General features: G+C 42.2%; 1 protein-coding gene across 2 annotated transcripts in view; it reads left to right on the forward strand.

Annotated features, from left to right (window-relative positions):
- The window catches only part of LOC149455743 (adhesion G protein-coupled receptor F5-like), a 268,072-nt gene that overhangs the window by 167,646 nt on the left and 86,665 nt on the right, over window positions 1-13,761 (forward strand). For both annotated transcript variants that reach the window (XM_089685891.1, XM_089685890.1), the window contains exon 3: window positions 4,334-4,412. In XM_089685891.1, the coding sequence (XP_089542017.1) occupies window positions 4,334-4,412 (79 nt within the window). The remainder of the gene's footprint in view (window positions 1-4,333; window positions 4,413-13,761) is intronic.

The following is a 13,761-nucleotide window of genomic DNA, read 5'->3' on the forward strand; positions in this document are numbered from 1 at the left end:
GTTTGTTACCTCCCACTGATTTCATGTTTTTCTTCTTTGTGCCCCAGAGCAATCCTGACATCTAACAGTAAATTATGATGTTCATAGAGGGCAGTGGATGGAAATTATCAGAAAGTATTGTACAACAGAGAGTCAGAAACAGCAGGGAGATGACTATGAAACAAAAAAAAACTGAAACACAAGTTGTTTCTGATGGATGATAAAAGTAATAGGAGATAAAAGTACTAATGACATACCTGTACACCGATGAAATCTAAAAAAAAGATTACTGATAAAGCTGTGATCAATAAAATTAGATCTTTTTGATTTATAGTGACCAGACTTTTGATCTAAAAATCTTGCCAATGCACTAACAGGTATCTGTAGAGTGAGGATTTCATGGAAAAATAAAATTGGTTCTTCAAAACCATAGATGTGTTACTTTTTAAAGATATCCATAGCCAAAAAGGAATGATTGTTCATTATGTGGCAACAAGACAATTTTATGATTTTCTTTTAAAGATCTACTCTTCCAAAAACCAATATTTCATTGTGTGTGGGTGATGACAAGGTGAAACATATTCTGGATTTTTTTACTCTCTGATCGGTTGCATTTGGCTTGGATGTTTTAGTACAATATTTTTCTGCACATCATACATTATATTGGCACCTAAAGAAGAATGGCAAGTTTGGCATTTTTTGCATAGCTGGACCAATGTAACTATGCATATACCTGTAAGCAGGTTGAAACTGCTTAAGAAGTCTGTTTAGCCCAGACTGGGTTGGGAAGGGGTTAAGGTTTCTATTTCTGGTGCGCAGGCTTTTTGGGCTTCAGCTGACCCACCTGTGATATACATTGGGGAAAGGCTGAGGTCCAAGGGCTCCTTTGTGCATCTGTTGCTGCTGTCCCTGCTGAAATTCAGAAGCCAAGATGGGACCGATGCGTGCTATTTTCTACAACCAATTGTAATGGGGTGCCACCAAGTATAGACTTTGCCGCTATGGACTTCCACCTGTAAAGGTAAGTCTGGACCACCAAACAGTTAGGCTAGGACATGTTTGCATTGCACTTTTATAATATGTCACACTGAAGATGGTCAGTAAAGATTGTAAAACTTTTCTGAGAGCCTAGTCTGAAGTTTTTCAAAGGGGTGCATACTGGGGCTGGCGTATCCAAAAGAACTTGGGTTTGCAAAGCACTAAAAGGATATGACATACATTACACTACAGTGTCAAGTCAGCATGTAAGGAAACAAGGCTATTACTAAGGGTAACCAAGTACATATGCATGACACATGGGTGTAGATTGACTAAAACCAGTGCACTCAGAATCTGGTGCAGCTGTGCATGGCAGCCAATCAGCTTCTAATTTCATCTTGTTCAATTAAGCTTTGGCAATAAAATCTGGAGGCTGATTGGTTTTTATGCAGAGCTGCACCATATTTAGAACCAGTGCTGGATCTAGAGGGGGTCCAGAGTAGACTTCGTGCCCCCCCCCCAGATTTTAGTGGTGCCCCTTCCCCAGGACCAGTGACAAATCATGTTGCCTGTCACACACTGCACCCAGTGTATTTTGTCAGTAGCAGCATATTTAGTCTTTGCTGGTCCCCGGAGTTTCTGTGCTGGCTGGGGGTGGGTGCACTGTGCTGTGCCGATCCTCCTGTTACTCATTATTGTCAGTGAAGTAATGAGTCACAGGATCGGCAGAGCTCAGCACAGTGTGTTACATGAGCAGGATGGAGCAGACTGAATCTGCCCTCCTCCCATCCTATCCCTGCTGTCTGCCCTGCCCACACTCCACCCCCAAACAGTGTACACACAGCAGTAAGAGGGCTTGCGGTGTATGTGTAGAGACCAAACTGGATTGCATAGGGAGTACATGCAGAGGTTGTGCATCCTGGCTGGCTTAGTCTGAAGGGGTAACTGATGAGGAATCCCCCTCTCCTCCTTGACATTAGCAGATTTCCCTCCCCAGCTGTTTGGAAAAAGACTGCAGCTCCTCTGAAAAGCAATCCTTGCATAGATTACTTTTCAGAGGCATTGGACAGGTGGTGAGGAGGCCATATGTTGACTCCTCACCACCTGTTTTAACCTCCAAGTGCTGCACCACCCCACTGCAACCACATGCATTGCATGCTGTTGCGGGGGGGGGGGTGTTGCAGCATGGACCCTTTTATTTGCATGGGTCACTTCAGTGGGCAAATGCAACAGGGGGGTGTATTTCTTGCTGAAGCTCTGACCCCCCTCTCTCTTCCTCCTGCTCCCTGCCCCCTCTTTCCCTCCTCCCTGCCTCCTCTCACCCCATCTATTCCTATCCTATTCCTCCTCCCCCCATTTCTCTCCCACTCATCCCCTTTCTCTATCCTTCTTCTCTTTCTTTACCCTGTGTTGTAAGTTGGCTATAGATGGATTAAGATTTGGCAAGTTCCGTAGGGAGAGGGTGAATTTCAGTCCATGTATGGCCTTTTCTGACAGAATTTGGTCTAACAATCAATGTTCTGACAGTGGGGGAGTCCACACTGTCAATAGCGCAGCAGAGAGGATTCCTTTATCTACCTCACTTATGTGGATGAGGGAATCTGTTCTTTTTTTTTCATTTGGCTTACTATGTAAATAGTGATGGCTACCTAAAGCCACCAAAAACCACACCCAATTTTTGCTGCGGTGTGCTGCACATGCTGCACTCAGTTTGTGTCTGGCAGGAGGGCCAAGTTATGATCTTACACACCACACAGGCCCTATTTTGAACTCTTCAATTTTAGTAAGTAACCCCCATGGCAACGAGTCGAGGCATAGTACCTGGATAAGTTGTTCTTTGGCAACGAAGAAGTCTCTGCTTGGGCTTCCTCCATAGCGGTTCATCTCCCATAGCCACTGGAAGCAGACCAGCATGACGGACGTTCTCAGCCTGACTGTACAGTATGGAAGAGTTAACACAGGACATGCATAAGATCCACGCTATATGTCCAGTGGGATCTCATTCTGTTCCTGGGAATGAAGTAATGGAGGTACGCTGGCTGGTGGAGACAGCGTGGCTCAGCCCGCCACTTTTAATCTAACAAGTGGAAGTCATGATGTAGAGAGCGAAGGGACACCACCTAATACACAACTCTGCTTTTTTACTATATGTGAACGCTCACCTCTGCATTAGGAGACTACCATAATTATAAACTTGTTCACATGACTGCGGTTCACCCTGGTCCCTGGCATTTGTAAGTACTGTATGCCCTCAGGCAAAGGTGCCCCCCCCTCCCGCGTGCAAAGGCCCCGCCCACATACCATTCCAGTGGAATCCTTCTAGAAGCTGGAAATCACTCTAGTAGGCACAGAGAAGACTCTGGGGTGGATCCTGACTTTAAAGTCGGGATCTTTCCCCAGCCTGGACTGGCTGAGTGATGTCAGCCGACAGAGAGCTTCAGCCTGCTGATGGCTGAAAACGGGTCACAGGAGTGCAGAGCGAACTGTACTTCTATGATCCACAGGAGAAGTAAAGCCAAAAGAGCTTTGGCTGTACTTCTCCTTTAAGTAACATTGCATGAGCACTACTCAGTCCTGGAGTACTGTGGGTGAAGGCCGTGTGATGGTGCATGATGTCCATAACAGTCTGGTACACCATTCAACTTAGAGTTCTGGTTGGAATGGTTTTCTTTGTTTTATTATGGAATACATTTGCTTGGGACATAGAACTGTCAAGTGTCTTTGGTGTTAGTATTGGAATGATGGAATAATTTCCATTGTGATAATCATTTTGATATTAGTATTATGTATTTGAGAGTTTAACGATTTTGAGTGAATTATGATATTGAAGTATAGGTTTACACTAAGGGTACAGGTTAGAGGCTTGTTAAAGTAAAGATGACCCCATCACTAGAGTATACCAATGTGCATATAAAAGCATGTTTATAGTTTCCCTGCCACTCAGCCATGAGTCTATGGCACCCAGGGGCGGACTGACCATTTGGAAACTCGGGGAGTGCCCGAGGGCCCGGGGTCAGTAGGGGGCCTCATGAAATGCCCTTGGTACCTTTTTCATAGGCTTTTTTGAGTTTGGGCAAGGACACAGGGGCCCCATGATCCCCTATTGCATGGGGGCCCCATGAGTTGTCAGTCTGCCCCTGATGGCATCACTGGTATTCAGCACTTCCTGTGTGCCAGATGCCAGGCTACTTGAGAGTGCTGTGGTACCTCCTACCAGCTGCTACATCACTTTTGTGTTCTGTAATGTGTTCTGTAACCAATTAGAGTGTAAGATATCACTGGTAACTTTTGCCTCACTGATTTATGGATATAGAGGTAACAGTGAAACCATACACACATACTGTCTTTGTATAATATATACTGTGTTTTCCTTTAGGGGCACCATGACCACGGACTGGAGTCTGACGCAATGCAGCATAAAAGTTTGTCAAGACAGAGACGAGATGTTTCTATTGGTAAAATAAATCACTGTTATAATAATAATAAATAGTATCGCCTCATGTATTACTGAACCAGTCTGTCACTTTATTGATAATCACCCTTTACAGAATCACATTAAAGGGAACCCGAAGTAAGAGATATGTGGGGACTGAATTCTGGAACTCTACAGGCCATTAACTCATTACTAAAGCCAGGGTAAAGCAAGACATAGTAGACCTGCTGCCTATGTGCATTATTTCTGAACAGACACAAAACATACACAAGTACAGTCCCCTGGCTATTGATCATTTCTCATGTCTGTAAAATGTGGTGTCGCCTAGACCGTCCTTTCTCAACTAGGGTTCCTCCAAAGGTTTCCTGAGGTTCTTAGATCAATGGGCAATTCCTGCCACTCAGATAAGTAACCACTGGCACCAATAATTGTGTTATCTTGTTGTATTTTTATTATTTGCAATATCAGCAAATGTAAGGAGCTGTAGATATAGTAATTATTGGTAGGGGGTACCCTGAGCCTGGAAAATTATTTTGAAGGTTCCTTTGTGTTAAAACTGTTGAGAAAGGCTGGTTTGAACAGAAAATGAATAATTGGGAGCTCATCTATAGTAGGATTATGTATTAGCCGTACAGAATTATCCTGTAATCCTCATGGACTTTGTATGGACACGTGAAGTTTGGTGTAATAGCTCTTGTCATGGTATTTTATACACAATGGAAGATGGGGAGAACTGCTGACATTTGTCTTGATGTAATTGTACTGTATATCATTCTGTCAGCAAATCAGTAGGTTGTACATTTTATTTACCATATCATGTCCCATGTCTATGCAGCTCCTCAGGTGTTGGACACATTCCAACCAAGGAAGATACATTCCAACCAGAGAGGTATTAATACAAAGGCAGCCCTTTATTCCACACACTCCATTATCTTTAATAAATAGAAGGTAAGTAGTACAGCACGTGAACTATCAGATACCAACGTATTGAGCTGTACTACCTACTGCTGATTAAGGATGATGGAGTATATGAGAAAAAAAACTATATTAATATGTAAAGTCAAAACTCTTTTTAATTTTAGGCTGTGGTTAGAACCTCTATTTAGTGTTTTTACTATCTTTGTATTTTTTGGGTAAAGTTACCCTCACTATTAGACCATTGTGTCTGTTACAAAAACTAAAGGGAAATCCAATATTTTGGAGTTGTCACTAAAACAGGAGGTAAGGAGAAATCGTTCAGCGGGGAACAACTGTCTAAAGCTGTCTAAATGTTTAATTTTCTCTCATTCAGCCAGCAGGCTGAAAGGAAGTAGACCTCTCGGTTCCCCCATTCATAATAAACAGCGTGGATGGACAAATCTCCAGCTGCTGTATTCTGCAGCCATCACCCAGAGCTGTCAGAATACATATATGGACAGTGGCTGCATCTGATTGGCTACAGTCATGGTTCAATCAACTTTTTTCTGACCATCACCTTCAATTTTTCAAACTAAACTTGATGAGCTGGGTGGTGTCATTCATGACACCAATGGATCAAACTGCGTCTGATTTAAAGGAATTGGCAAAATTTCTATCCATGTAAGGCCAGTTATAGAGAAGGGGTTTACCCCTTGATTGGTGAGATCTCCTGTTATGTCCTGCTATGTGTCCGGACAAGAAGTGAAGAGAAATGTCCCCATCTGCACACAGACAGGTTTCTTGGCTTTTATCTACATGTTAAATTCTTTATGTCGATCTTCTTCCGACTGATTTTGTTTATCATCCTTGATAATGTGTTTTAAACTCATGTACTTAAATTGAAGGAAAATATATTCATTTTTAAATCTTTTGTTAATTTACATCATAATTTAATATTATGTTCACGTTGTTTCATTTTTTAATGAATTGTTTCTTTCCCTGCAAGTGCCAGCAGCTTGGTGTCATACATTTCCCCATCATATGTGCCTATTGTAGACTAGTGTGCATTTTACCATGAGCCCTCTGGTGCAGCTGTGCATAGTAACCAATCAGCTTATAACTTCAGTTTATTCAATTATGCTTTGACAATAAGGCTAGGTTCACATATATGAGTGGGTGGTGTGGCTGCGGGACCCGTACAAAAATACCTGAAGCAGCACCAACCGCACAGAGCAATGCGGGACCCTTGGGCGGGTGCCATTAATTCTAATGGCACGACGCCCACACTGGAAATCGCAACCGTACTGGGAACCTTGATTCCCGTGTGGGCTGCGGTTTCCAAAGAAGTGCAGGGACGTCTTCCCTTCGTGTCCCGGGGCACGGGAATCCATTCAAATGAATGGGCTCTCGTGCCTGTGCAAAACGCGGCCCGCACGGTCACAGATATGTGAACCAGAGGTAAAAGCAGAAGCTGATTGGTTAATATGCACAGCTGCACCAGAGGGCTCAAGGTAAAATGGACAATCACAATGAAAAGAAGCATCACAAAGCATGTGGGATATACCCTCTTTTTCATTTAAAATGCAAACATGTCCCTGTATGACTTAAGATACTTCTAAAAAAAAAATGATCAGCTAACCAGATGACATTTAAAGCTAATAAAGTCATCCTTATATTTTTGTTACTGCATGAATCTACTTACAATTAAACATAACAAGCTGAAAATTTAATTAGTGGTTCAGCCGCAAAACAAATATTAGCTGAGGAAATTGACACAGTTTACGATCTAAATATTTCAAATTAGTAACACGAGATTATTATAGGGCAAAGCAGCAGACAGGAAAGCTCAAGTGCAAAGGTACACTGCTGTCACTTAGGTTTATGTCTGCTGAAGTCAGGCCACCAATAGATGGAATCTGGTTACTGTGGGTAACAGACAAATCTGCATATGGTGTTTTATGAGTTTGCTGTAGGTGCCTCTGTTTGCTCTCATAATACAAAATAACATACTGCTAGGTTCCGCGGTGCCAGATCCAAGTGTAGGTAGTATGTATACCTGTGTGAGTACAGTAAGGACTTGTGATTGGCATGTGCATAGTTCTATGTTCTCTATGTAATTTTGTATGTCAATAACAGGTAAATAATAATATCATTTATATATATATATAGAAAAAAGTAGAAAATATTACATCAACAAAACATAAAACTGCTAAATTTCTTTTAATTTGCAAAAATAGGTGCCATAAGATCCCACCAGCACCAAATCAGTGTCACGGACGGAATGTATCTGTGGCTGGCAGTGGCAGGGTGACAGTTGCAGTGAGTGGAGGATGATGGATCCACACTCTGACAGATCTCAGGCTGGAGTTCCCCAGGCAATGGGGCGAGATAAAACGGTGTGATAGCAGGAAGCCCAGCCCACACACACACAGAACACCTGAATTGAGCGATCTCACATAGTGACAGATCCAACACAACACACCACCGCCAACAATGACACAGATCAGAAGGTCCAGCAGGCACTAGAAGAGCAGGCCGTGGAATCATGATGATGTCATCACTCACTGACACATTGCACATGGGAGGGATGGCCGGCCGGGTCATGCTCACACAGACACAAAACATCACAGTTAGACATTACCTTCCTCTGCAGGTGCAGCTCTGCCTCCACTGATGAATGGGAAGAGAAGGGCTGGAACTCCACAGTGAGCAGCAGCTGCCAGCTGACTTGCAGTAAGGGACTTAGTCTGAGAGGACTACACTAGCCCCAGACAGTGGGCATCTTCCTCTGTTTTCTCTCTCCCCGTCTCTCTCTCTTCCCTCCTCCTTCTCTTCCCTTTTCTCATTTTCTATCTTCCTCCTCCTCTCTCCCTCCCCATCTTCCTCTCTCTCTCCCCCATATTCCTCTTCCGCTCTCTCTCCCCTTTCTCTTCCTCTCCCCCATCTTTCTCTTCCTCTCTCTCCCTCCCTCCATCCCCCCCATTCTTCTCCCTCTCCCACTATCTTCTCTCTCTTTCCCCCCTTCTACTATCTAATATTCTACCTTCTATATCTCTATTCCTCTCCCCCCATCTTTCTCTTCTCTTCCTCTCTCTCCACCCATCTTCCTCTTTCTACCCCCCTCTATATTTTTTTTCATCTCTCACCCCTATCTTTCTCTTTCTCCCCCCATCTTCCTCTCTCTGCCCCCCCATCTTCCTCTCTCTGCCCCCCCATCTTCCTCTCTCTGCCCCCCATCTTCCTCTCTCTGCCCCCCATCTTCCTCTCTCTGCCCCATATTTCTCTCTCTCCCCCCCATCTTTCTCTTCCTCTCCCCCCCTTTATCTTCATCATCCCCCCCCCACACATTTTCCTCTTCCTCTCTCTATCTTTCTCTTCTTCTCTCCCACTGCATCTTCCTCTCTCTTCCTCCTATATTCATCTTCATCTCCCCCCCCCCATTATCTTCTCTCGCCCCTATCTTTCTCTTCATCTCTCCCCACCTATCTTCCTCTCTCTGCCCCCCCCCCTCATTTTCATCTTCCTTTCTCTGCCCCCCCCCCCATCTTACTCTTCCTCTCTCTGCTTCCCCACCCATCTTCTTCTCTCTGCCCCCCCATCTTCCTCTCTCTCCCCAATTTTTCTCTTCTTCTCTCTCTCCCTCCCTCCCTTCCTTTATCTTCCTCTTCCTTTATCTCCCCCTCCCTCTTCTATCTTCCTCTCCCCCCCCCCTACTTCCCACCCATCTCCCTCTTGCTCTCACTCTCCCTCCCCTCTTCGCATATATATATATATATATATATATATATATAGATATAGATATATAGAGGGAGAGGGAGAGAGGGGGAGAGAAGTAGGAGCACAGTACAGTCATATATGATACAAAGTGGGGAGTTCAGCTAGATGAATTGTGAATAAAATAATGTGTAAGTGAACAAATAGATCATCTGATGTCTGGTAATATGAAAAGAGCAAGTTAAAATATTGAGAACTATGAGTTGCTACTGCTGATTACTTTTTTGTCTTGGGGTTTTCATTTGCCTGACCTGAAACAAGCATTCAGCCAATGAAGTATGAAAAGTATAAAGGAGGAAGTAAGATGGTTGCTGAGAGGACAAGGAGCAGAGAATGTTAACACAGTTTGAAAAATAAGGTGAAACTGTGATACCTTTGAATACCCAAATCTTTGCAGAGGAATTAAAAAAATTGCCTTGATTATAAGTGGATGATTGAAGCTAATACACCTTCAATGTATGTAATAAACTAAAATGTAATATATTGCAGCTTGCCAATCCCTAGGTGTGGTGGCTGCATTCGTTTTCTTACTTTGCTTTGTGAACATTTTCTATTTCTATCAATTCTAATCAAGTTGATTTATTTAAGTGGTAGTACATATTCCATTTGTGAATAAAGTAATATGAATTAACTTTGAACACAAAGTCATGTGCAAGGGAAATGAAAAAAAACATATATGTACATGTGATTGGATAAATGATGTGAGCGTAGCTTCACCTTATTTACTAAGCTAAGTGAACATTCTTTACTCCTTTAGTAAATGTACCCCTATTAAAGTGTATGTAAACCCTGACCACTAACCTCTTATGTGCATCCTTTTGTTTTGTAATATCTGTTCGAAGAGTGCAAAAAAATACTCACTTTTCCTCCCATAAAGCTTATGAGATAACTTTCTTTGCTCTCTACCCAGGGCTTTTTTTCTCAGATTGAGTGCAGGAACTCCTCCTTTGAGTAACCCCTTATCTCAGCCCCCTACCCACCTCCAAGCATCGTTCCCTTGGTTCCACCCATACCTACCTCCTAGCACCACCCCTTTTAGAGAATATAGAATCAAGTATCATTTTGGGGTGCTAAGTAATCTGTATTAAATTTGTTAATGATAAAAAGAAAACAGTAAAATAAATCCCCTGCAGCCAACAGTAGACTCCCCAGCAACAATTCACCCACCCACAACACTAGACCTCCACCTCCAGGAACAGTAGGTCCCCCCAGCAACAATGGACCAACCGTAACAAAATACTCCCGCAGCAACAATAGACCTATGACAGCAACAACAGACCTCCCGCAGCCAGTATATTCACAATGACGACAGTTACACATGCTACTTGGCACTATCTCTTTCATTGTGTGGAATAACTTGCTCTTCTGTGTCAGCAATCTGTTTCTATATGTCTATTGGGTTTGGCAGTGATTTTCTTGATATTCCAGCTAGGGCAGTTTTCTAACCAAAGGCACTGATTGCTATCACTGAAATGATAAAGCTCCATTGTTCCATTGTTGACAATTTATCTAAAGTCCAACTCCAGCCAAAACATTTTTCTTTTTTTAGTGTGATATGATTTTAAAGCAGAACTCCAGCCAAAATAACAATAAAAAGCCCATTAGAATATAAAATAACTAAACTAGCTTTTACTGCAGTACTCAGCATCAATCCAGAGACTGCCACTGCAATACATTTTCTGCCACTAGTTGTCCTCATTTTGATGTCCAGCATTCTACCCACAGATCATCCAGCATCCACCCCAGGCTAAGACTGGATGGTGAAAGAAGAAGCAGTACAGTGATGAGCTCATCTTTCTGTCACTCTGCTTCTTGTCAGCACATGATTTGTGTCCTTATGCTGCTTCTTAATTTCCCAGTGTGAGCCCTGCTGTACAGGGATGGCAGGAGACTGATACCAGGGCAAACATAGCTGCTTACATTGTTTTCTTTTAATTGCTTTTTATATCTGCTAGAGTTAAGCTGTAAACATATCAGAGGTCCGAACTCTTTCCCATTCTATTAAAAAATGTTCTGGCTGGTGTTGCTGGAGTCATATAGATTTATTGCTTTAAAGAACAATAGTTCTCTCCCCTACATGGTCAAGCAGAAAATCTGAGCATTTCCATTATGTCAGCTGGAGCAAAGAAATGAGGTTATCCCTCTTGTTTTGCATCACTGGGGGTCATGGGTTGGTTTCTCACTAGAATAGTTTATGTGCTGTCCCCAGTAAGTATGTTTGGGTTTCCAAGTGGAAAAATCTGGCTAGTTTATATTGGTAACGATGGGATGGCTACTTGGGTACTTCGTGTACTTTGGGTAGCTGCAGGTCTTTTTACTGCCTTAAAACATTATTAAAACAAAACATTTTTGCTAGTTTTGGATAAAATGTAATAAGGTTAGCACCCCCAGAGATTTTTATTGTTGTCTGTGTCTCCGCTAAGTAGATTCACCATCTCTATTTGTCCTGGTAGCCACTGTCTTTGAGACAGTAGGTGGTGGAAAATCCAAAAGTTTAGTGTTGTCACCAAAACAAGAGGTGAGGGAAAATTTTCCGCTGGAGAAACCTGTTCTGGGGACAACTAAGAGGGGAATTCCCCTAAATTATAAAGATTTCCTCTCTCACTATGAGTGACAACTGTCTAAGAAGAAACTTTCCTGATCCTTGCTTCCTGTTGTTTCTACAGAAGACGAAGTAAAGATAACTTACAAAGACAACAAAAAAAATCAACAATAGAAATAGAAAATCCAAAATTTTAGTTGCCACCAGAACAAGAGGGGAGGTGAAATCTTTCAGTGTAGGTGCCTGTTCTGGGGAAGTCGCCTAAATTGTAGAAATTTCCTGTCGCTTTCTTTTTCATAACTAAACCTCTTTATTTGTTCTGGTGACCATTGTTACCAGGAATAAAAGTAAGGGGAAATGCAACATTTTATAAGTTGTCACCAGAACAAGAAGAGAGGTGAATTTTTCCAATGTGGGTACTATGGGAAAAATTGTCATGAGAATTGGAAGCGAGAGGAACTTTTCTAATGGAGATACTATGGGGGAAATTGTCACCACAACAACAATAGAGGGGAATGTTTCCAATGGGGACACTATAGAAGAAATTAACAAAGAATGGTGCAAGAATAATGCCTGTACTACTCTTCTAAATGCAAAAAATGGAGCAGATGTTGTTTCTAATTACCTGCTTCCTGCCTGGCCTATAGCAAAATGAAGGCCGAGTGGGAGCTTTCCCATCTCTGGTGGACATATGTTGTCCTCTCAGTTGCGTCCCTTCTACATGCTCTAGGCCCATGCTGCGGCTCCATCTGTAACTGCTGGGTCCACTGGACACAGCAGATGACAGATTGTTGTACTGGGATGACCTTGGTACCAGGTGATCACATGTCATCACATGTACGTTGTATTCAGTGAATGGCTTTCATTCGTAGCCATTCATTATGTACTATTGTGATGATTTCTGTGATTGGTTAGTGATTGCATGGTACAGGAAAGGCCAATCACAGCACATCTGTACCATGTGATAGCTGTGACCAATCGCAGCGCAACAGTACCCACTGGCAAAGAATACATGCCATTCATAACAATGATTGCTTATAACAGTGATGATCACTGTTAGAAGCAATCATAGCGTGAAAACAAACATCCTGATCAACTCCCTAGGATAGTATAGTGTTGCTATGGTAACACTGTACTGCTCCGGTTACAGTATGCAAAAAAGTGTTAAAAAATGCTTTAATGTGTTAAATAATTGAAGATTTTTTATTTTTTTTTTACATACTGTCACCAGTCCCTGATCACCACCACACCATTCATATGATGACACTGTATTGCTTTGGTGATAGTGTGCCAAATAAAATTGTGAAAAAAATGTATTTAATTTTATCATTTTCCAAAGCATTGTTACAAGAAATTACAGCTTAAAAATGCTCACCATGCCTCCTACTAAATACTCTGGACTGTCTGTTTTCCAAAAAAAGGTCACTTGGGGGGTATTTGTACTGTCCTGGCATTATCAGCACATCAGGATTAACCAGTTTTCAAATATATATACCAGAGTTTGTAGAATCACACAGACTAAATAATATACACTGCTTTGGGTTATTTTAACCAAAGAAATGTAGCAGAATACATTTTGGCCTAAATTTATGAAGAAAGACTATGTATTTATCAAATTTTATACCAGAAACAACAAAAAATGTGTTCTTTTAAAAAAATGTTCTGTATTTGTTTATATATATTAAAAAAAACCCAGTGGTGATTAAATACCACAAAAAGAAAACTCTGTCTCAAAAAAATTATAAACATTCCATTTGGCTACAGTGTTGCATGACTGAGTTACTGTCATTCAAAGTGTGATGACAGCTCTGAAAGCTGAAAAGTGCCCTGGGCAGTAAGGGCACTGCAGAGCCTTTGCAAGGAAAATGTCCCTGCCAGGTTAACAAAAGGGGAGCAAGCCCCGTTATTAATTAGGATTGACCTGCTCCCTATTCTAAACTGTGTCTATCACAGAACAGTACAGCTGGAGCTGCATGCTCTGGATTCATCTACTGTTCTCGCCCCTGCTCAGCTAAGTGTGGGAGAGAGAAGAAGGACTGTGCAGGCTCTGATCAAAAGAGCAGAGGGAGAGCTGTGAGCTGTCACCTGACAGTGCACATCCCATATAGCAGGTCTGACCTGGTAGGAATCTCTTTGTTAATTAGGAGCAGACCCTGCA

Source organism: Staurois parvus, unplaced genomic scaffold (assembly GCF_062004578.1).
Source record: "Staurois parvus isolate SC_StPar_1 unplaced genomic scaffold, SC_StPar_1.0 ptg000388l, whole genome shotgun sequence".
Classification (NCBI taxonomy): domain Eukaryota; kingdom Metazoa; phylum Chordata; class Amphibia; order Anura; family Ranidae; genus Staurois; species Staurois parvus.